Source organism: Hypanus sabinus, chromosome 13, assembly GCF_030144855.1.
Source record: "Hypanus sabinus isolate sHypSab1 chromosome 13, sHypSab1.hap1, whole genome shotgun sequence".
Lineage (NCBI taxonomy): Eukaryota > Metazoa > Chordata > Chondrichthyes > Myliobatiformes > Dasyatidae > Hypanus > Hypanus sabinus.
The window spans coordinates 48,567,678-48,590,677 of record NC_082718.1 but is presented as its reverse complement, the minus strand read 5'-3'; the positions used below and the strand labels follow the sequence as shown (position 1 = coordinate 48,590,677).

The 23,000-nt window shown below is 41.1% G+C and overlaps 1 protein-coding gene across 1 annotated transcript in view; it reads left to right on the top strand.

Annotated features, from left to right (window-relative positions):
* The window catches only part of ano2b (anoctamin 2b), a 114,503-nt gene that overhangs the window by 24,924 nt on the left and 66,579 nt on the right, over positions 1–23,000 (top strand). The window contains exons 4-11 of the mRNA XM_059987571.1: positions 3,339–3,487; positions 4,730–4,784; positions 5,650–5,701; positions 6,324–6,379; positions 7,188–7,229; positions 7,517–7,581; positions 11,686–11,820; positions 13,229–13,389. Coding sequence (XP_059843554.1) covers positions 3,339–3,487; positions 4,730–4,784; positions 5,650–5,701; positions 6,324–6,379; positions 7,188–7,229; positions 7,517–7,581; positions 11,686–11,820; positions 13,229–13,389 — 715 coding nt within the window. The remainder of the gene's footprint in view (positions 1–3,338; positions 3,488–4,729; positions 4,785–5,649; positions 5,702–6,323; positions 6,380–7,187; positions 7,230–7,516; positions 7,582–11,685; positions 11,821–13,228; positions 13,390–23,000) is intronic.

The following is a 23,000-nucleotide window of genomic DNA, read 5'->3' as shown; positions in this document are numbered from 1 at the left end:
CACTTCCCACATCACCCTCATTAGCTACTTCAGAATCCACAAAACTCAAGTGGAAGCAAATCAAACTGAATCCCAAAGGACTGACTGAGAAATCCCATTTCCCTGTAAGCTCTTTTCTCTCATGTATCCATTAACTTCCCCTTATTCTCCTGCCACCTGCGTACACCTGGGGTAGTTGACAGTAGCTCATTAGCTTACCCAGCTTTTTAGATGTGGGGAGCAAGTGGGGCTCCCAGGGAAAACCCAGACTGTCTTGGAGACAACAACCAAGCTTCACTCCAGTCGTGCCAGAGATTAGGACCTAGGTCACAGCTATTACAAGGAAGCATCAATCCTCTGCTTTGTATAGTTCAATAATAAAACTTTGTACAGTTGAGTTAAATATTTATGAAAATACTAAGTTTTCAGGATGTTTATCCATACAGCAAAGAACCTAAAGGGAGTTGAATTGATCAGGTTGATCAATGGGCCTATCATTACCATACTAAACCTTTGACGAACTGGATCAGTGACCTCCACTGCCATGTCTTATCCCCAAAATAGTAAAAATAAACATTCTACATCTGTTTCAAGTCTCATTTTGCTGCATATTTTGGTTCCTCATCTCTCCTTTGCTTCAATTATCTTGGATCTGGAATCTCTAATTATCTGCAGTCTTGCCAGACCAAACAGTTGCTCTGGATTTACTAAAACCCCTCTGGTCTGTGCTAGCTGTTATGTTGCAATTATCTGAAAAGCATCTTAAAATGTTTAATCAAATATATTTTCCATCAGCTATTGTGACTGCAGTTTAAATTTGACAGACTAGCAATGTTTGGCTCTCAGTCCCAGCCTCTTTGTTCGGGGCCAGCTCGTGGCAGTCAGTCTTTAAATAAGGAGTTTTGGGGATACAAGTGCATGTAATAGATACTACAGTGAGGATGAACTCCAGCATCTTCATTAAACGATGATGTTATCAGATTGTGTGCAAGTTTGATAGATGATTTCTTAGCCAGTATCACAAGTGTGAGGAGGTCAGGCCAAGTCAGGCATCTGCAATGCTGAAGCTCTTTGTATATCTGAACACTGAGAGAAAATCATCAATTCAGGTCAAACTTTCAAACCTTTGTTTGACAAAAACCTTTGGAACAACATAAAAGTGCATTTTTCTGCAACAGAACAATATTAATCTGAAAGCTGAAAGAAAAAGATGACTTTTTTGACTATAGTGTCAAAAACCAGGAATTAAAATAATCATTGTGCCACAATTTGCATCTCATTACATATTTATTTGTCTCTCAGGTTTAAAACAAAATCTTTTGAGATCATACTTTTGATTAATTGATATGCTGAGAATCATTGATACCGATTAGTAATTTATGCATGGGATATGGCCTTCTCTGACAATGTGGCCATTTATTCCTCATCCCTATTTGCCTCCGAATTGAGCAGGCATTTGAGATCCAATTCAAGAGGTGGATATAGGTAGACTGAATAAGACAGGCACATTTGTTTTGGAAAAGGAGAAGTATGTCAACTGTCTATTTCCTTCCACAGATACTGCCAGATCCTTTGGGTTCCTCAGGTGCTTTTGTGTTGCTTCAGATCCTAGCATTCCTAGCCTCTAATATCCCCAATATGCTGCTCACTGCAAAGTCTCTTCAAGTACAGATAAATGTCTTGACCAGAAATGTCAACTGTCCATTTCCTTCCATAGACGCTGCCTGACTCACAGAGTTCCTTCAGTGCTTTGAATGAACCATATGGGTTTAGTTGATCATCCAGGAGTTTCATGATTACTTTATTAAGACTAACTTAAACTCCCTAACAGCCATGGTGGACTCAAACTTGCATCTCTGGATTAATTCTGGCTGCGAGGATAATAATCTCACTTGTGTTACTAATTTCTCTGTGCTGTAGCTACTGCTACTGAATAGCTGAGTTTCCATGATTCAAGATTCATAGATTCAACATGCATTAATTATCAAAGTATACCTGCAGTATACAACCCTGAAATTAGACTTCCTCACAGACAGACATGAAACAAGGAAGAATCATAGAACCAACCAGTTCAAAGAAAAACATCAAACATTAAATTTCCCTCCCCCACACACAAAAGAAATTAACAAATGGCAGCAAAAATTAAACAATCAAAAAGTACAGAATATAAAACTCAAAATCAAAAGTCACTTTTCAGTTCAGATCATCTCAGTGTGTATTATCTGCAGGCTTCTCCAATTCAAAAATCGCCCAAAATTAGTAACAAAAAGGAACAATCAGAACTAGAACAGAAAACTAGAACACGTCATTAAAACTGTATCAGAGTCCAAATCTGCAAGCCATTGATTAAATTGCCCTTTGCCCTGGCATCATACGCTGACAGCATTGAGAGAGAGAGAGAGAGAGAGATCACTCAAATGCAAGCACCTTCCCTTAGGAACAACATGCGAGAGTAAATGAGAAACCATCACACGCAGACACCTTCTCCAGCAGCAGTGAGCAAGAGGCTGACGGCACTAAACAATCACTTGCCTTCTGCACCCGCCTGGATGATTTCAATCTTCCTTGGCATTTTAATCAGTGAGATTGGCAAGAGATGGGGTCACAAAAGGACCTGTGTCTGAAGTTATTTATTTGGTGGAAGTTTTGTGATGATAATGTATTCTCTTTTAAATCTCAGGATGTAGACTGTTAACCACAGTCAATAAAATTGAAATTCTCTGCTTTAAATATTCTGTGAGATATAGCATATTTATAAAAAAATTAAATGTTTATTATCTAAGTACATACATGTCATCATAAGTAACCCTGAGATTAATTTTCTTGTGGGCATACTCGATAAATAAGTATTATATGTAGCCTGTAGAACATTGCGATAGTTCACCAGCGCCATCTTGTAAATGACATAATATGTTTCAATTAAAAATCTTCTCTCGAGTTAGTGATAGAACAGACTGCCCAAACTTCTTCAACCATCTTGGCAAACATTTGTAAAAGGTGCAATCAGTGATTAACAAGGCTGGATTTCAGGAATGCATCAATTAATATTCTTGTTCTGACACTGAACATGTTATTCTGAAGTGTGTTTCTTTATGATTCTTTGTTTTACCACAGAAAATATCCAGCTTGGTTAAGGAGTTGTTATACACATTAACCATGCCATTTTAAGGCTTGGAAGGTAGGAAGGAGAAGTTATTCAGATTCAAGTTCAATGTGAAGCTTTACACTCATAATTAATAGTTAGAAAATCCTAGTAAAGAAATCTCCTTCATGGAGAAATACTCTGATGAATCCCAGCAGATCTATTGACTGGATTTTACTTTAGTGTTTAACCTGAGTCGCTCTCACTTCTTTCCCAGACATTTGAAATAAAACACGATAGTGGAATCACAGCAAAAATGAACTCAGTTTTGCAGAAATTCACAAAGCCTTTTCAACCCAGGGTTGGACAGATGAACCGGAGCAGCAAGCACCTATCACACCCCTTCAGCAGAGACAAGATCCATTTGTAAGTACTGCATGGAAGTCCATGATTTTAATAATACTAACATTTAGGGGTCCAGGCATGCATATTAGCAGATGGAAGAAAGTGAATGAATGATCATTGCCATGATCGTGATGAAGGTTCTTGGCCCAATATTAAAGAGGACACTAGAAGTTTCTAAACATGCATAATGTGATGCTGGAGAGGTAGTGATGGGGGTCAAGGAAATGTCAGACAAACTGAATATGTACGTTGCATCAGTCTTCACTGTGGAAGACACTAGCAGTATAGTGGAAGTTTCAGAGTTGTGTTGGTGTTTACGCCTGAGCTGGAATGACAGGCTTTTAACTCAGTGATCACCAATGCCAGGGCAATGATAGAGAGCCAGGCCTCCAGGGAACTCAGTGCCCCAGAGACAACTTCCCTTCCCTGCACTTTTCAAAGCCCCTGGATATATTGCTTTGTATCACTGCACCATGAGAAAGTAGGGAGAGAAAGGCTGCACCTCTACTCTGTCCGCAACAAGCAGGACTTTTTTGTGGCCAACCATTTCAATTCCAATTCCCATTCCTATTCCGATATGTCTGTCATGATGAGGCCACTCTCAGCTTGGAGGAGCAACACCTCATCTTCTGTCAGGGTAGCATGCAATCTGGTGGCATGAATATCGCTTTTTCGAACCTACAGTAATTTCTCTTCCTCCCTCTTCTCTTCTTCCATTCTCCATTCTGATTCCCCTCTCACCCCTTCTCCTCAACTGCCTGTCATCTCCCTCTGGTGCCCTTCCTCCTTCAGGTTCCTGTATCACCTCCCTGATGGTAGAAATGGGAAGAGGGCATGTCCTGGATGGAGAGGGTCTTTGCTGATGAATGCAGCCTTTTTGAGGCATTGCCCCTTGAAGGTGTTGTTGATGGAGTTGACTGTATCTTGTTATCCTATCCTGTCCTACCTTGTTTTCCAGTGGACTCTATGGTTATCTGCCCAAGTTGCACCAAAGAAACTTGGTGGAAATTTTCTTGGTACCATTGCTCTGGAGCTGTTATTGTTATAATAATGTAGTAAGAACTGATGAAGCAATAAACAAAGAAATAAAGAAATGGAGAATAGTGTGTGGGTTGAGTCTTAGTTGCAATGGTGATTATGTAGTACAGAGTGAAGGGAGGGCAGTAAGTTTGGGTTTCAAGAAGCAAAGGAGAGGGTGGTACAGAGGCAGAATACACCTATACCAGATGTATAAATAGTTAACAACCTCTCTGTTATTTACAGGTACAACATAACAAATAAGGAAACATTTTTTGACAATGCAACTCGGAGTCGAATTGTAAGTCAAGTTATCAAAATGAATAGTAAATCTCATTATAAATACCTTGACCATGAAAGCACCAGTTGGAGTCCATTCTAACTTATTGCTTGGTTTGAAAAAAGCTGCCAGTATACCCACAGTGTATCTATGATGGACCTTGATTCCATATTTTTCCATATTTTACATCTACATTCCAGCAATCAAGATGAATCCAAATTTCAATTTACAGTTTGTCCACACAGCCTAGTTCCTGCCAATGGCCAGATTGATGCATCAGCCTAAGTGCTTGTGAAAGTTACTGTTGAACAAATTACTTTTGATTGGTATTTATTTCTGTCCGGCTGGAATTCCATGAATTTGTTGACTTAGTGCTCACTTTTTTTTGGGATGTCTGGGGGGGGGGGGGCATTTACTTTAATTGGTAAATATTATTTCCAAACTATACAGTGATTCAATGGGATTGCTTCAATACGATATAGGGAGACTCTTTCAAAAACAAAGTCATACTTCTCATTCCTCCCTTTGAATCATGACTGCAAAACTTAGCCCAGTTCCCATTATTTCAAAAACAAAGTTTGCTGTACCAAAAGCAACTCAACAAGCAACTCAAAAAACTTCCAATATCACAGTGACTTAATTCTGTCTAAGCTAAAAACACATTGAAATCAAAATGTACATGGTGATACAAGAGTTGGAAATGAGCCAGTTTTTAATTCATATACATTTCCATATGTTCTGTGACCTTAATACTCAATATTTTAGTTACCTGGGCCCAAAAGTAGATTGTGCATCACAGTAGCACTTGAAGACATGAATATTCTTTTCTGATGATGCTAATGCAGCTTGACTTTGGATTATTGACTTTTTTTTAATTTCCATAAAGGTTTATGAAATTTTAAAACGAACATCATGTGCAAGAGCCCGATATAACATGGGTAAGATTGCTTCACAATCCATGAAAGCTTCTTTCAGGGTAATCTTTAAGTAGCTAGATACAGGTATTTACGGGGGCAATTTGTATTATTATTATTCTGGTTTCTGCTCTCTTCCTTTCCAGTCCAGATAAAGAGTCTTGGCCTGAAACATCGATAGTTTATTCTCCTCTATAGATGCTGCCTGACTTGCTGAGTTCTTCCAGCATTTTATGTGTGTTGCATGGTTTCCAGCAGCTGCAGAATCTCTTGTGTTGATAATCAAACTCCACATACCAAAATATCTGACCTAAAAATTCTGTCGCGGCTAAAATGTTGAGTTAAAATTATGCTTTTGGGGGAATTTGTGCTGTTCTTCACAGCAGCCAAAAGAGCGATATTGGTAGGGAGGCCCAGGTAGGTGCAAATCCTGGTGGTGGGTGCAGGAGGAGGATGGGGCTTGTGGTTAGGAAGCTACGGACCTGCTAGGGATGGGGACCATTGGGGGAAGGGCATTAGTGGGGAGCGTTGCTGTCATGACAGCATGATGCCAAAAAATGGCAACGTGAATGTCTTTATCAGCTGGTTCAATTGTCATTACAAGGTGCTGTGTGGTAGAAATTGATATTGTAAATTTGCTTTTCAGGTATAACAACTTTAATAGTAAATGGTGTCTATGACTCAGCTTATCCACTTCATGATGTAAGTCTGACACTTGCTGTTTAATCTGTTTTCTAAAAGGGATCACTGCACAATAATACATTATTTGGTGGTGGAGTTTCATGTTGCAGTATAATACAGGGAAACAAAGTGATCAGACAACAACTGAGTTACTTACCACAAGTATGTACTAAAAGAGAGTGGGAAAGTGGATGGAGTTCAGGAGCAATGCTTAAGGCAAAAGGGGTATTCTGACTTTGGGAATGAAAGATAGACAGCAGAAATCAGATTTCTGCAACGTAACTCATCTGATTTTCAGCTCTATTGAGGGCAGCATTTTAAATGTAACAATTTAAAGATAATGAAAATCAGATATCTGAAAAAATAAGGTTGCTTAGTTATGGGAAAGAAAAGTTATATAGAAAGCAAGCAAAGACAGTAAATAATAACAATCATGTTCAGACTGTCATGAGCAATATTAATGCACATTAAATAATATGTTTAATATAAGGACTTAATATAGGAACTTACTGCCAATCATCGAACATACTGCCTCAGGTAGCGGTTGAGACAAAGAATATGTAAGATTTTAAGAGGGGGCTGGATAATTGTATGTAGAGCAGGGGTCCAAACCTGGGGTCCTTGGACTCCTTAGTTAATGGCAGAGGGTCCATGGCATAAACAAAAGATTAGGAACCCCAGATGTTGCGGAAAGGATTACTCCAATAAGATTAAATGAAAGAGTGAAGGAGGAGGAATGTATGGAACTCTAAAACTAGTGTGGACTTAATGGGTAAAATGATCTTTGCACTATTCTGTATAATTCCATGTAATATTTATTTTTACAAAGGGTGATTATGACAGACCTGACCCAGAAGAGAATGAGCGCAGGGTAAGGGAGTCATCTATAATATTCTTTACTAATACCAGCTCTTGCACTTTAAAGGTTAGAATAGAAATAGGTGGAAATGTATTGATAATAGTTACACTGATCAATTCTTTTGTAACTTTACTAAGTGTGCTGGCTGTTGCAGGTTCAATATAGTGAGCAGCACAAAACTAAATACCACTAACTTCATTTTGCTTGATAGATTTGTGTTGCTAGCTTGAGATAACACAATATCTGTTAAAATACTAAGATGCCTTCCAATGTATTAATACTGTCTTTTGACATTACAGCTGCTATACCAAGAATGGGCACAATATGGAGCGTTTTATAAATACCAGCCAATTGATCTCATAAGGTAGTTTCTGACATATTCTTTTCAGATTCTGGAAATATATTTTTTCCTTAACTGTAATAATCATCTCAGACAATCATTAGGATTGTAGATAACTTTCTCTGTAATTTTGTGTGTTCATCAGTGGCTTCTGAAGCCAATGAGGGAATCACAGAATGGTAGCTAGTGGGAGATGGGTGAGTAGTCTGTGATACGGTCTGTATCTTTCACCACTCACCCAGGGAGTCTTTGTGCTGCCACTTCATGGATTAGAGGTTTCCCATACCATCCTGAACGTACATTGAGCAGTTCTCCCCAGTGGGATTGTGGAGTTGTAATTCTTCCAGGAGCTTTGAGCACATCCTAAAACATGTTCTTTTGTTTACTTGGAAGTCTCTTCCTCTGAATGATCTTGTTATATCATAGCTAGCTGAAAAATCTGGTTCCTATCGTGCAAAAGATGTAACCTACCCAAAATGGCCAAAATGGTAACTACAGCCACAGTAGTAGGAATTTTAGCCCGGAGAAGGTACTGCCATTGATTTTCTTGTCCTTTCTGTAAATGTAAAGGATTTTAAGGTATTTTTCAGTGACTTGCGCTGCCCACTGTGGCATTTAATAGCTTATAGGTAGGTAGCCAAAGGACAATTAGTTTTATGCCAGACCTGAGGTCTTGAACTTAGAATCATATAATTGTGCACTTTTAGTACCTCCTGTTCACACTGACTATGATCTCTGTTTACATTAATCCCATTTGTTGGCATTAGCCCCGTATCTCTCTGCACCTTTCATTTCCAAGTACCTACCTTTTTAAACATTTTAATTGAATCTGCCACCACCAGCTCCTCTAGTAGCTTGTTCCAGGGATTCATTGCCCTCTGTGTGGAAAACCTCAGATCTCCTTTAAAATTTTCCCTTCTCACCTTAAGCAATGCCTTCTAGTTCTAGACTCTTCTAGTAGAACTTTCTTTTACTATCTATTCTATCCATGCCCCTCATAAATTTATAAACCTCAAAACAGCCTGCTATATTCCAGTGAGAATCACAGCTTCTTCAAATACCCCTTTCCTTAATTGACCAAAGGCTCTGTTCGCTCATTGAAGGTAGTGGTGAGTTTCATCATTAATGTTTGCCCTTGCTGAGAGAAGGCTTCCAAGATGTTTTTTTCCAGGGTCTGTGAACTTTTATTATCGCTGGACGAGTTCTCAATCTCACCAAGCAATTTCTTTCATCAATCAGATGATGGAACCCCCTTCTCAAATTCATCTGTTTATGGAAACTCATCTCTATCTTACTCTTGCAAGCAAGAATATACAAACCATGGTACTAACCAATAGATCCTCCACAGATCCATTAGCAGTAAATGCCAATGTCAATGAACGTTGCCTCGTTGCCCCAGAAATTTTCTCCATCTTCCTTGCCATGACATTATATTCTACCTACACTGAACTTCTCTGAAGATTGAAGCTACTCTTCAACAATGGACTGAAAAGCTTGAGCTTGTAGATATTAAGAAAAAGGATCTGCTGGAGCTTTTGGAAAGCATCAAGTTGGATAAGCTCCCGAGACGGGATGAGACGTACCCCAAGCTACTATGGGAAGCGAGGGGAGAGATTGCTGAGCCTCTGACAATGAACTTTGCATCACCAATGTGGATGGGAGAGGTTCTGGAGGATTGGAAGGTTGTGGATATTGTTCCATTATTCAAGAAAGGGGTCAGAAATAGCCCAGGAAATTACAGACCAGTGAGTCTTACTTCAGAGGTTAGTAAGTTCATGGAAAAGATCCTGAGAGGCAGGATTTATGAACATTTGGAGAGGCATAATATGATTAGGAATAGTCAGCATGGCTTTTCCAAAGGCAAGTTGTGCCTTATGAGCCTGATTGAATTTTTTGAGGATGTGACTAAACACATTGATGAAGGTAGAGCAGTAGATGCACTGCATATGGATTTCAGCAAGGCATTTGACAAAGTACCCCATGCAAGGCTTGTTGAGAAAGTAAAGAGGCATGGGATCCAAGGGGACATTGCTTTGTGGATCAAGAACTGGCTTGCCCACAGAAGGCAAAGAGAGGTTGTAGATGGGTCATATTCTGCATGGAGGTCGGTGACCAGTGGTGTGCCTCGGGGATCTGTTCTCAGACCCCTACTCTTCGTGATTTTTATAAATGACCTGGATGAGGAAATGGAGGGATGGGTTAGTAAATTTGCTGATGACACAAAGGTTCGAGGTGTTGTGGATAGTGTGGAGGGCTGTCAGAGGTACAGTAGGACATTGATAGGATGCAAGACTGGGCTGAGAAGTGGTGGATGGAGTTCAACCCAGGTAAATGTGAGGTGGTTCATTTTGGTTGGTCAAATATAATGACAGAATATAGTATTAATGGTAAGATCAGTGGGATTTTGGGGTCCGAGTCCACAAGACTCTCAAAGCTACTGCGCAGATTGACTCTGTGGTTAAGGAAGCAAACAGTACATTGGCCTTCATCAATCATAGGATTGAGTTTAGGAGCCAAGAGGTAATGTTGTAGCTAAATAGGACCCTGGTCAAACCCCACTTGGAGCACTGTGCTTAGTTCTGGTCACCTGACTATAGGAAGGATGTGGAAACCATGGAAAGAATGCATTGGAGATTTACAAGGATGTTGCCTGGATTGGGGAGCATGCCTTATGGGTATAGGTTGAGTGAATTTGGCCTTTTTTCCTTGGAGTGATGGAGGATGAGAGGTGACCTGATAGAGGTGTATAAGATGATGAGAGGCTAGCACGAGAGGGCACAGTTTTAACATGCTTGGTAGTAGGTACAGAGGAGACATCAGGGGTAAGCTTTTTATGGCAGAGAGTGGTGAGTACGTGGAATGGGCTGCCAGCAATGGTGGTGGAAGCGGACACAGTAGGGTCTTTTAAGAGACTCCTGGACAGGTACATGGAGCTCAGAAAAATAGAGGGCTTGGGTAACACTAGGTAATTTCACAGGTACTGACATGTTCAGCACAGCTTTGTGGGCCAAAGGGCCTGTATTGTCCTGTAGGTGTTCTATATTTCTAAAAGGAAGTTCTTCAGACAAGGGCAACTACACTCCAGAATCAAGGTTGCCCAAACCTCCAGAGAGGAATTGCATTTGTGCATGCTCAGAAGCTCAATTCAAAGCAACCACTGGTTCTTTCACTGAAGCAAAGAAAGGATTGGCCTTTCCTTCAACATCTACAGTTCATTTGTCCTCTATTAACCTGCCCTTGCTTCCATACTATCAATAATGTTCTGTGCTAAAGCATCATGTACCAAATCATTGCTGGAGGGGAAAAAGAAATCCTTCACTGAAAAATCATTGGTGTCTATCTTGTAAGTGATGCATTCACTGTATTTATCTGGTGGGAGAATAAATCTAGTACTCTGTCATGGAGGTTGGAGTGGCTGGTTTCTGATGATATAAATTTCTGTCTAATAAAATTAAAAACCTGAAGAGTGTGACCAAAGAATGAACTTACCTGGATTCCTGATGCATATAACTATCCCTTAAATATCTTCACATAAAATTATAAGCCATTCTGTGTATAATACTACTCCTCTCTGGAGTATTTGAATTTATAATTATTAAGCATTTTAATTTAAAAACAGCATTGTGATTTGTGAGTATGCTGGAGGAACTCAGCAGGCCTGGAAGGGAATAAACAGTCAGCATTCCGGGCTGCGACCCTTCATCAATCCTGATGGCAAGTCTTGGTCTGAATTGTCGACTGGTTATCCCTCCATAGATGCTCCCTGACCTGCTGAGTTCCTCCAGCATTTTGTGTGTGTTACTCTGGATTGCCAGCTTCTGCAGAATCTCCTGCGATTATGATTTGTGACATGTTTAGGTATTATAAAATTGATCTTTCTGTTATGTATTTCAGTGAACCATTTAAAACCCAATAATCTGCCTGTGATTCTTTTGTTGAATTCATGTGCCCACTGAGGGGCCTATCTCAGACAGATTATGTTAGGGAGAGTGCTACATCTAAAACTGATTTTTCGATGTGTGGTCTCTTTGAGCAAGGTCCCTTGCTGGAATCAGGGAAAGGCTTGAATATTGCATCCTACTTTCTACTAGTTTAACTTCTAGTCATCTGTTATCATATTTTTCATAGGAAGTACTTTGGTGAGAAGATTGGCCTGTATTTTGCATGGTTGGGACTATACACTGAACTGCTGATGCCAGCATCACTGGTTGGGATCATAGTATTTTTTTATGGTTGTGTTACTATGGGCAATGATATACCAAGGTAAGATTTTACTATAAACAAAATAAGAGAAATTTGTTAATGCCTAATCATTTATTGAGAAGAAATAAGAGCATATTAATCCATTTAATATTATTGAATTGTCTAATTCTAGCAGAATTATACAATTATGTAATATTATACAATCACAGTTGTATAATATTGTTCAATTTAAAGTGCTGTTGAACCATCAATTGGCTTTGGCTCTTGGTACATTCACCCACACCAAACAGGTCAAAGGGCAGAGGCATCCGGGTTTAGGGTTCAGCTCAGGGCTAACAACCTGGACTGGTTAAACAAAACTTTTAGGGAAGCAGCAATGAAGAATCCTTCCACATCTTTGTACGATGGTATTCCTGAGTCTTCACCCAGGACCTGCATGACTGACAGTAAATCGAGAGGGAGCTATTGACAGGGTGTAGGAAGCTGTGAACGCCACCAGAGATGGAGGACATTCATTGCTGACTTAAACGCCAGCGGTGTAATGGGCAAAGGAAGAAGATTATCAATTGAATCAGTGATTTGTAATACCCATCAAAAACTATTGGTACATAGAATAATAGGAGATTGATGACAGAGAAATAAGCCATTCAGCCCTGAGGTCTATACAACTACTAATGCTCCACACAGGTCTGCTCCTACCATACTTTACCTCACACTATCAGTATGAACTGTACTCATCACGCTTCACCCTCGAAACATCCATTTACCTCAATAACCTCAACTGATAAAAGCTCCACACCTTGAATACAGAATATAGTTGAAAGATCCTTGTGATCAGTAATAACAACCAACAGTTTAGATTGATTATACAGATTGGAAATTGTTCTATTCTGTGGCCATTTCTCTTTCTTTCCTTAGACAGCTGAAAGGACAAGGAACCATACATATTTGCAGGCTGAAGTACATTATACTCAGCACCGAAAGCACTTGTTCAGGCCAGCTTCAGTTACAATGGAAATGGGGGGAATGTTGACATTTTAAGTAGAGAAACATTCAATTCCTCATGTAATTCAGCCTTGTGTGCCTGCCACAATTTCTGTGAGAAGTGCGCATGGAATGACTTAATTCACCAGCCTCCATTCTGAACTCAGTGCCAATGGAGACATTAACTTCATTTATTGGGCATCCCCAGTGCAATCTAGAGCTAAAGTGAGACAACATTCAGGCAAGTCCCCTGCTTTCCCTTGGCCCTTTGGTTTCGTCCATCACACCCACAACTCCTGAGACCTCACTTAAGAGGATGAGAATTCTTGGGGGGGTTCATCATGGGAATAATAAAGGAAGGTGATTTAAAAAAAACCCTTACCATTTTGAAAATTTGCATCAGAGATAACTAACTTAAATGGAAATAAGATTGTGTTAGCTAAGTTCAAATCCTCAATATCCTTTGGTTTTCTCTTTGTTTCAGTATGGAGATGTGTAATGAGCAGAATAATTTCACCATGTGCCCACTCTGTGACAAGTCCTGTGACTACTGGCATCTCAGTACAGCTTGTTCCACGGCCCGTGCCAGCCATTTGTTTGATAATCCTGCTACTGTCTTTTTTTCTATCTTCATGGTCCTCTGGGGTAAGAATTATCTGCTGTTCTGCTTTTAGTTAAGTAATAATTATGTAGCAGGTGGTACTAATTCCTGCCTAGTGGTGCTCAGCCTTTGGATACTATAAGTGCATATTGGCTACTTGTTAGCTTCTCCAGAACCTCTTAAGCAGATTGAGCATGTGGTTCCCTATGCAATACATACCAAGTACTGGAGAACTCAGCAGGTCAGGCAGCATCAATAGAGGGAAAGGAATAGTCAACGTTTCAGGCTGCAACTATTCATCAGGAGTTTGGCTTCAAGTGTCCTGATAAAGGGTCTCAGAATGTCATGTCAATGGTTCACTTCCCTCCGTAGATACTAGCTTGACCTGCTGAATTTATCCAAAAATGTGTGTGTGCTGCTCCAGGTTTCCAGCACCTGCAGTCTTTCTTGTGGATTTCTGTACTGTTTTACAAGCTGTGTAACAGCTTGTTTAGGCACCAAGAGCGCAAAGGTGCATACATTCAAAAAGTTAATGAATACCTGTCAGATAACGATCCCTGGCATAAGTGCCAGGGCATTGAGGGCATTATTGACTATGCAAGGAAAAACAGCACTGTATAGATATTTAGCCACTTTTATTCAAAGAAATTAATTATTAACTGAAAGCATGAAGAGGTGGTACTACAGTTTAACACCTACGTTCTCAGCAGCATATCTCACCCAGTGTGCCAGAGTAACGTCATTACCATCCTAAGGAGACAACATGGGTAATCACACCACTGGTAATGTGCCGCAGACTTCCAGGCAATCCAAGGGAGAGGAAAGAATAAATGTGTAGGTGTTATTTCTAAAAATTAAGTGTTCTAGGGCAGAGAATACAATAGCCCTAATACTAACACTACAGAATGTATTGAGGGCACAGAATTCCTAAACTTTATTCTAAGTTTTTTTTTTAACTGATGGATAGCAAATCAGGTAAGAGTCGGGATTAGGGATGTAGTTGGTCCAAGGGAACAGATGGTGGTGGGAATTCTTGATTTGGTTCAGGGAATGAAGATGGGCCGGGTAAAGGAGTGTATTTTGGTGGCGGTGGCCATAATTATTTTAGAATTAGCATAGTTATGGAAAAAGGCAAAGGCAAAATAGGAGTGAGAGCCTTAAATTAGGATAAGGCCAGTTCTACTGGGAGGAGCGTTAACAAAAGAGAGTTGAAAGCATCTACTCAAAGTAAATAAGTCTCGGAACAATGGGAGGCTTTTAACAACATTCAAGGGGTTCTGGGTAAATGTGTTCTGGAAATATAAAAGAGTTGGATCTAATCTTTTTTGTATTGGATTGATCTTGAGTCAAAAATGTTGTATTAAGTTTTGGAAGGATCAGAAGTTATTTCTTTTTGAGGTGTATTGTTTTGCAAGACCTTCTCAAGCTGGAAGCTATGAGAATGTTTCCTTCGGTAGATGAGTTTGAATGTTGAAGCACTGTTTCAAGATAAGACTAAGATGTGAAGGGATATTCTCTCTTGAAGTTTGTTAATTTTTAATGAAGTAATGTGTATACCAAGTTCATAAGGACATAGGAGCAGTAATAGGTCATTTAGGGCCATTGACTTTGCTCTGCCAATCAATCTTGTCTGAATTATTTTCCCTCTCAACCTTCTCTCTGTAGCCTTTGTCACCCTTACTAAATCAAGAACCTGTCATACTCTGCATTAAATAGAGCCATGCCTTGCCCTCCACAGTCCCTGTGGCAATGAATTCAACAGATTCACCACTTGCTGCCTAAGGAAATCCCTCCTCATCTCCATTCTAAAGGGACATCCTTTTCTAAGGCTGTGCCCTCTGAGCGTAGACTCGCCCACTTTTGGAAATACTCTAGTCCAGTGTTTTCCAACCTGGGGTCATGAACTCCTCAGTTAACAGTAAGGCTCCATGGCATAAAAAAGGTTGGGAACCCTTGCTCAAGGCCTTTCAATATTTGGTAGAGTTCAATATGATCTCCACTCATTCTTCTAAATTCCAGTGAATACAAGCCCAGAGCCGTCAAATGCTCCTCACATGTTAACCCTTTCAGCCCCAGGATCATCATCATTAACCTTCTCTGGACCCTCTCCAATGCCAGCACATTTTTTTCTTAGTTATGGAGCCCAAAAATTATCACAGTACTCCAAGTCATAAAACATACTGGAGAATCAGTGAGTCTGTCTAAACTAAAGTGAGATCCAGCATTTTTGGAATTGGCAAGTTAAAACCAACAATTTATTCTATACAATTCAAGATCACTTCCTGAACACAAGTGTTGTTGAGTGCCATTGAATTGATGCCAAATCATGTAGTTGTCAGATTGTCCTCACCTACCACCCCACCAGCCTCCAGGTCCAACATATAATTCTCCATAACCTCCACCACCTCCAATGGGATCCCACCACCAAGTACATCTTTCCCTCCCCCCCCCTTCTGCTTTCCACAAGGATCACTCACTATGCGACTCCCTTGTCCACTCATCGCCCCCCATCCCTTCCCACTGATCTCCCTCCTGGCACTTATCCTTGTAAGCGGAACAAGTGCTACACCTGCCCTTACACTTCCTCCCTCACCACCATTCAGGGCCCCAGACAGACCTTCCAGGTGAGGCGACACTTGACCTGTGAGTCGGCTGGTGTGGTATACTGCATCCGGTGCTCCCGATGTGACCTTTTATATATAGGTGAGACCCGACACAGACTGGGAGACCATTTTGCTGAACACCTACGCTCAGTCCACCAGAGAAAACAGGATCTCCCAGTGGCCACGCATTTTAATTCCACGTCCCATTCCCATTCTGATATGTCTATCCATGGCCTCCTCTACTGTCAAGATGAATCCAAACTCAGGTTGGAGGAACAACATCTTATATACCTGCTGGGTAGCCTCCAACCTGATGGCATGAACATTGACTTCTCTAACTTCTGTTAATGCCCCTCCTCCCCTTCTTAAACCATCCCTGACATATTTAGTTGTTTGGTGTTTTTTCTCTCTCTCTGCCCATTACCCTGCCTATTCTCCATATCCCTCTGGTGCTCCCCTCTCCGCCTTTCTTTCTCCCGAGGCCTCCCATCCCATGATCCTTTCCCTTCTCCAGCTCCGTATCACTTTCGCCAATCACCTTTCCAGCTCTTAGCTTCGTCCCACCCCCTCCGGTCTTCTCCTATCATTTCTCATTTCCCCCTCCCCCCACTACTTTCAAATCTCTTAGTATCTTTCCTTTCAGTTAGTCCTGATGAAGGGTCTTGACCCGAAACGTCGACAGTACTTCTCCCTATAGATGCTGCCTGGCCTGCTGCGTTCCATCAGCATTTTGTGTGTGTTGTTGTTTGAATTTCCAGCATCTGCAGATTTCCTCGTGTTTGCTCATGTAGTTGTCAGTAGGGTTTTGGTGGCAAGATACAGAAATAAATTACACAAAGTACACTGCAGATGCTGTGGTCAAATCAAGACGTACAAAAAAGCTGGATGAACTCAGCAGGTCGGGCAGCATCCGTTGAAAGGAGCAGTCAACGTTTCAGGTTGAAACCCTGTGTCAGGACGAAAGGTCTCAACCCGAAACATTGACTGCTCATTTCAACAGATGCTGCCTGACCTGTTGAGTTCATCCAGCTTTTTTGTACATAAAGAAATAGATTGCATTGCCAGCACTTTCTTCCATGCAGGTACTGCTGCTGCCCAGATTAGGATCCAGCTGGGATTCCAAACAGAATGGGATTGAAACTCCTGTCATAATGGTGGGGGGGGGGGTGCAAAGGGAGTGAAACCAAAAGTAAGACAGACACTGAACTACCAGAAACAGGACTAGGCATGAGAAGGAAGCAAGAGAAGTGAGGAAGAAAGGACACTGGACATGACACAGGCTCCAGACAAGGATTCCAGGCCTGGGCAAGGACTTGACAAGGATAGCAGAACCAGGACATGGAACTGGGAACTAGGAGCCTGGGCTTGGTCTCTGAGCCAGAGACTGGACAAGGACCCAGAACCTGGGTCTTGACTCAGGTTCAGACTCCAGAACCAGGTGAGGACAAGAAATGGCTGCAGGACAAAGAGAGGCACAGGACTGGACATGAGATTCCTGGACAGGACAAGGGAATCCCAGCAGGAGGCTGGGCAAGGCTCATCGACAAGACAAGAACAGAGCCCTGGTCAAGGGAGAGACAGGAACATGCAACACCAAGCCAAGACCCCTCCTTGGATACAGGACATAGGGCCAGGACTCATTACACAGAACACTGAACACAACAAGGCAGTTCCCAACACTAGGTAGTGGCAAAACAGTCAGACCTACCTAGCAAATGTGTGGACACAGTCAGGCAGTTCCTAAGAAACATAAGAAATAATAAAACACACAATAAATTCAAAGTGCCAGAGAACAGCCAGTAACATCTGACCCAGCCTACTCATGGATATCAGGGATGAGTTGACATAGCATCCACACCAGGATCACCAGACTCAAAAACAGTTACCTTCCACAAGCAGTAAGACTGATGAACACCTCCACCCACTAAATCCACCACTATTGCATTATTTCCTGTCAGTCACCTTCTATACAGCCTAGCGTCAATTTATGGACGCACAATCTATGTATCTGTAGAATGACGTCAGTGTGGATGTGCAAAGGCCATCTCTCCTCAGCCTCCTCAGAAAGTAGGGTCATTGGTCAGTTTACTTGACTGTGTTCTGAGATTGTGAGAGGTTGTATGTAATGACTACTTCAAGAGTTTGAAACTGCTTGCAACGTAAAGGGAGCCGTGTGTGGTGTGAGGTCTCCTGAAGTCGCTAATCATCTCCTTTATCTTGTTAACTTTAAGGAAGAGGTTTTTTGCCTGGCACCGGGCCTCGAGCTCTTTCACCTCCTCTCTGTAGGCTGTCTCATGGTTGTTCCACTGCTATGTCATCGGCAAACTTTACAATGAGATTGCTCGGGGGTTTGGCCCTGTGGTCCTGTGTGAGCAGCGTACAGCAAAAGGCTCAGCTCATAGCCCTGGGGGAAACCCTTGTTGAGGATGATGGGGAGGGAGTAGTGGCTGTGCATCCTGACTATTTAAGGTCTGTTGGTTAGGAAGTGCAACAGCCAGTTGCACAGAGGTGTATTTAGAGCAAGGAGTAGGGGTTTGTTCACCAAGAAATCTGTGGGTAATAGTGTTGACCTGAAATCCAGAAACAGCATACTGACAAAGTATCCTTGTTTCCTAGGTATGTCAGGGCCACGAACATGACAGATCTGTCAGAGAGTGGTTCTGTCAGTAAGCATGTTGGTGAGTTTTCAACATGGCAGGAATGATGCTTTTGATTTGTGCAATTATCAGCCGTTCAAAGCACTTCATGATGATTGGCGTCAATGCTAACCAGCATTAGTCATTTAGCTCTGAAGGTGTAGCGTTCTTTGGTATAGAGATGATGCGGCTGATTTGTAGCTCATTGGGGATACCAGACTGGATGAGTGAAGATGTGTTGAAGATATCAATGAGCTGGTGTGCATGCTCCCTGAGTCCTTAGCCTGGGATGTTGTCTGACCTGACTGCGTTATGGTGGTTGACTCCGCAATGTCTACAGACGGTGGCTGCTCACTAGGGAGCGGGTTAGCTTTTGTGGCTGGCATTATGTTGGTTCATCAAAGCATGCAAAAACGTTGTTTATTGTATCAGGGAGGGAAGCGTCACTGGTACAATCAACACTGTTTTTCCTTGTGTTGTCAATAATGCCCTCGATGCCCTGCCACATATACTAGGGGTCGTTATCAGACAGGTGTTCCTTAACTTTTTGAATGTATGTACCTTTGCCCTCTTGCTGCCTAATATGAGGTTTCACCTGGGGGCTTGAGACTGTTCTGTCACCGCACATGAAGGCAGCATCCTGGGCATTCAGAAAAGACTGTACAGATGCTTGTTTTGTAGAGAGCTGATGATACTGTAAAGCTCTCCCAGTGTGCCCTTGGTGTTCATGCTCAACGTTGATGAACACAACAGTAAACTCCCTGAGCAGATACTGTGGCCAGCACTTAATGGTAAGATGCCTAATTTTCCGAGAACAGAGACTGCTAGCTACAGTTGAGTTTGTGAGCCATCTCCCTTGAATTTCCCTGACAGGGAGTTTCTGTCTGCATGCAACAGTGTCATCCCATCGAGTTGGAATGCTGTGTTGCGCATGTTATTGTTCAGCCACATTTCAGTGAAAACTGAAGTATAGCAGTTTCTCATCTCTTTCCATATGCTTATTCTCTGTCTCATTAAGTTCAGTTCATCAGCTAGTGAATGGACATTGGTCAGGAAAAGTGATGGTACCAACTGTCTGGATGGGTTGATTCTCAGCTGAGTTAGAGGCCCAGCACTCTTGCCATATTTCTGCTTCCTCTCACACCATCTGTGACTGCCGCTTCCTCAGCTGAGCCACTTAGGCCAGGTTGCTGTCGCCAGCTCTGGTGTCCATAAACTCCCTCGTCTATTAACTCCACTGCAGGCAGATTAAATGTCATTTTGTCTAAGAGTTCAGTGATGCTGTATTTGTAGAGCTTTGGATGACTGAAACCTTGACCAGAAGCCTTGAAACTCTATCTAAGAATTGAAAGCTAACAAAATTATTGGGAGCCAGAGTAGCCACTGCGACTCTGCGCACCACCATCTTTTATCTTTATAACAGGACAGAGTCAGGCTTGAGGGTCTACTCCTCCTTTCTTGCATTCTTGTGTTTATTCGCAGAATAATCTTTGTCATCCTGATGTTCTAGCCCAAATGAAGAGAAGTTCAGGTGAACCTTACAATGACAATGCTTGGCCAATGATAGTCTACATGACAAACTCGAAACCACTTTGAGGGTAAACTGCTTGTACAGTGGTCCATACTCATTTTAAAACAGCTGTTTTGTTTGTTTCATCTTGTACTTGAGGATAAGGAATCCATATTTCAGAGCAGATAAGTATCCTTTATTGATTGATGTTATACATGAAAATAAACAACTAGAGGAAACATTTCAGTGGAATTTTCAAATCAGGCATCCCAATGGGTTGAAAGCAAGTGGCTTGCCATCTTCCTCAGATGTTTCCCTCCTCAAAGCAAAGTGTTCTACTTTATGCTTAGGATTTGATTGGACAGCTGATGAACTCATTGCCAGATGTGCGGCTATTCCAGTTTGTCTAATGAGGGGAGTTTTTTATGAAGTGTACTTATAAAAGCAATCTGTCTTGTATTAGTACTATTGTCCACTTCCGAGCAGGAGACACTGCTTCATCTAGGTTCACTGCCTGTGGGAACCATGATCACTCCAGGCAATGTATATACTCAGTGTCCACTTCATTAGATACACCTGTACATCTGCTTGTAAATGCAACATCTAATCATCCAATCATGTGGCAGCAACTCAACGCATAGAAGTATGCAAACATGGTCAAGAGGGTCAGTTCATAATTAAAAACTGTGCAACCAAGTTGGGATAAGAAAACAAAGGACAGCTTTTATACAAAATTCAGATGGGGGATGGTGCGAACTCAACTTGGAGATGAGTATAAAGGAGGGAAGAGGTTATACATATACGTTTATGTATTAGACATTCTAGTTTGAATAATTCCTTGTTCAGAATTAATATGCATGAAACGGGCATTTGTAGAGAGTGCACTTGTCAAGAAATTGTGCAGCGTATATTGTTTAAATGCCATTCCTATGAGATGCAAAGGAAACAGCTAATAGATCTTTGGACAGACACAGTTTAACATGAAAAGTTTGTTAGGATATCTCTGCCACATTATGCATGTAAGTGTGTGTTTGACTTTCTGAAAAGCTTTAGACTCTTAGATATTGTTTGAATTTATTGTGGAGAGGAGAATTTAATGGGTATACTTCCTGTATCTTTACTCTACACTACACCTCAGGAAGTGGCAGTAGTGCATCTTATGTTGGTCTGCCAACTGCCATTAAACTTTACAAGAAGAAGAAAGAAGGGGGGCAGTTGTTGTTCAGACCAAATATCAGAATGGGGAAGAAATATGATCTAAGTGATTTTGACTGTGAAATGGTTGTTGGTGCCAGACAGGGTGGTTTAAGTATGTCAGAAATTGCTGATCTCCTGGGATCTTCATGCACAATAGTCTCTAGAGTTTAGAGATTGGTGCGAGAAACAGTAAAAAGCATCCAGTGTGCAGCAGTTTTGTGAGAGAAACATATTGTTTATGAGAGAGGTCACAGGAGGATAGCCAGACTGGTTCAAGCTGACAGGAGGGTGACACTAACTCAAATATCACACATTTAAAAAGTGGTATGCAGAAGAGCATCGAACCTTGAAGTGGAATGACTATAGCAGCAGAAGACCACTAGTCCTGTTTTAAGAATACAGATGGTTAATAAAGGTTTAGAAGCCTGAAAGTAGTCTGTGAACACAGATCTGCTCATAGTCCAGAAGTAAATGGCAAAAAAATCACTTGTTAGAAATTATTGATTAATTATTTAAAACTCAGAATAAATATGCAGCAACATCATTTTTTTCTTCACAATGAAAATATCATGTTCAAAGTTAAAGCGTAAGTATCATTTTCTGAAACGATGCAGTTTCCAGTAGATAAAGTTTAGGAATTACGAGTCCACCAGTTTCAAAGAGTTCATCAGTTAAGGTAATTAACATGCTAACAAATTAATATAGAGTAAAATATAAGAAGAAACATTATGAGTAGGAAATTCAGCTTGTGTTTACTCTGCCACTCAATATGATTATTGGTGATTTTTCTCTCAACATCACATTCATATATTATCCTATCTCTGGATTCTCAATATTGAATTATTTGCCATGCTTGGGATATTAAAAACAAGAGGGTGTGGGATTAATGTCAGAAGAAGGTGTTTTAATGGGGATTTGAGTGGAAAGTTATTTTAAACACAATGGTTGTTACCTGGAACTTGTGGTAAGAGGAGACAGTGAAATCAGATATAATTGTGTGCAATTCTGGATGTTAGGGCTTTGGAAAGGATGTACAGTAGATTTCCCAGAATGCATATGAGCTTTTAGGAGAGCTTGAGCAAATGTGAGTTGTTTTGTCTGGAGTGTTGGAGGCTAAAGGAGACTTGATAGAGGTTTCTAAGATTATAAGACGCATAGGCAGTGTAGACAACCAGTATATATTTCCCAGGGGAGAAATGGAAGCCCCAGAAGACACACAGTTAAGATGAAAAGGGGAAAGTTTAAAGGAGGTGTGTATGCCACATTTTTTTGTACACAGAAAGTGGATGGTGCCTGGTACGGGCTGCCGGGAGTCATGGTGGAAGCAGATGCAATAGTGTCATTTAAGAAGCTGCTAAGTACACACATGAACATTTAGGGAACAGAGGGATATGGTATGGATTATGTGCAGGCAGAAGAGAATTATTTTAATTTGACATTCTGTCTGGTAAAGACATCACATTCCAATGCTGTGCTCCTTTATGTTCTTATAGGCCAGGGGTTCCCAACCCGGGGTCCATAGTCCCCTTGCTTAATGGTATTAGTCCATGGCGTAAAAAAGATTGGTATCCCTGTTCTAGGTTTAAGAGACATTTAGATAGACTTTTGAATTGGCAAAATATAGAATGATACAGACCTAATGCATATAAATAGGATTAGTGTGGATGGGCAAAATAGTTGATAGGCTGAGGGCCTGTTTTCTGTGCTCT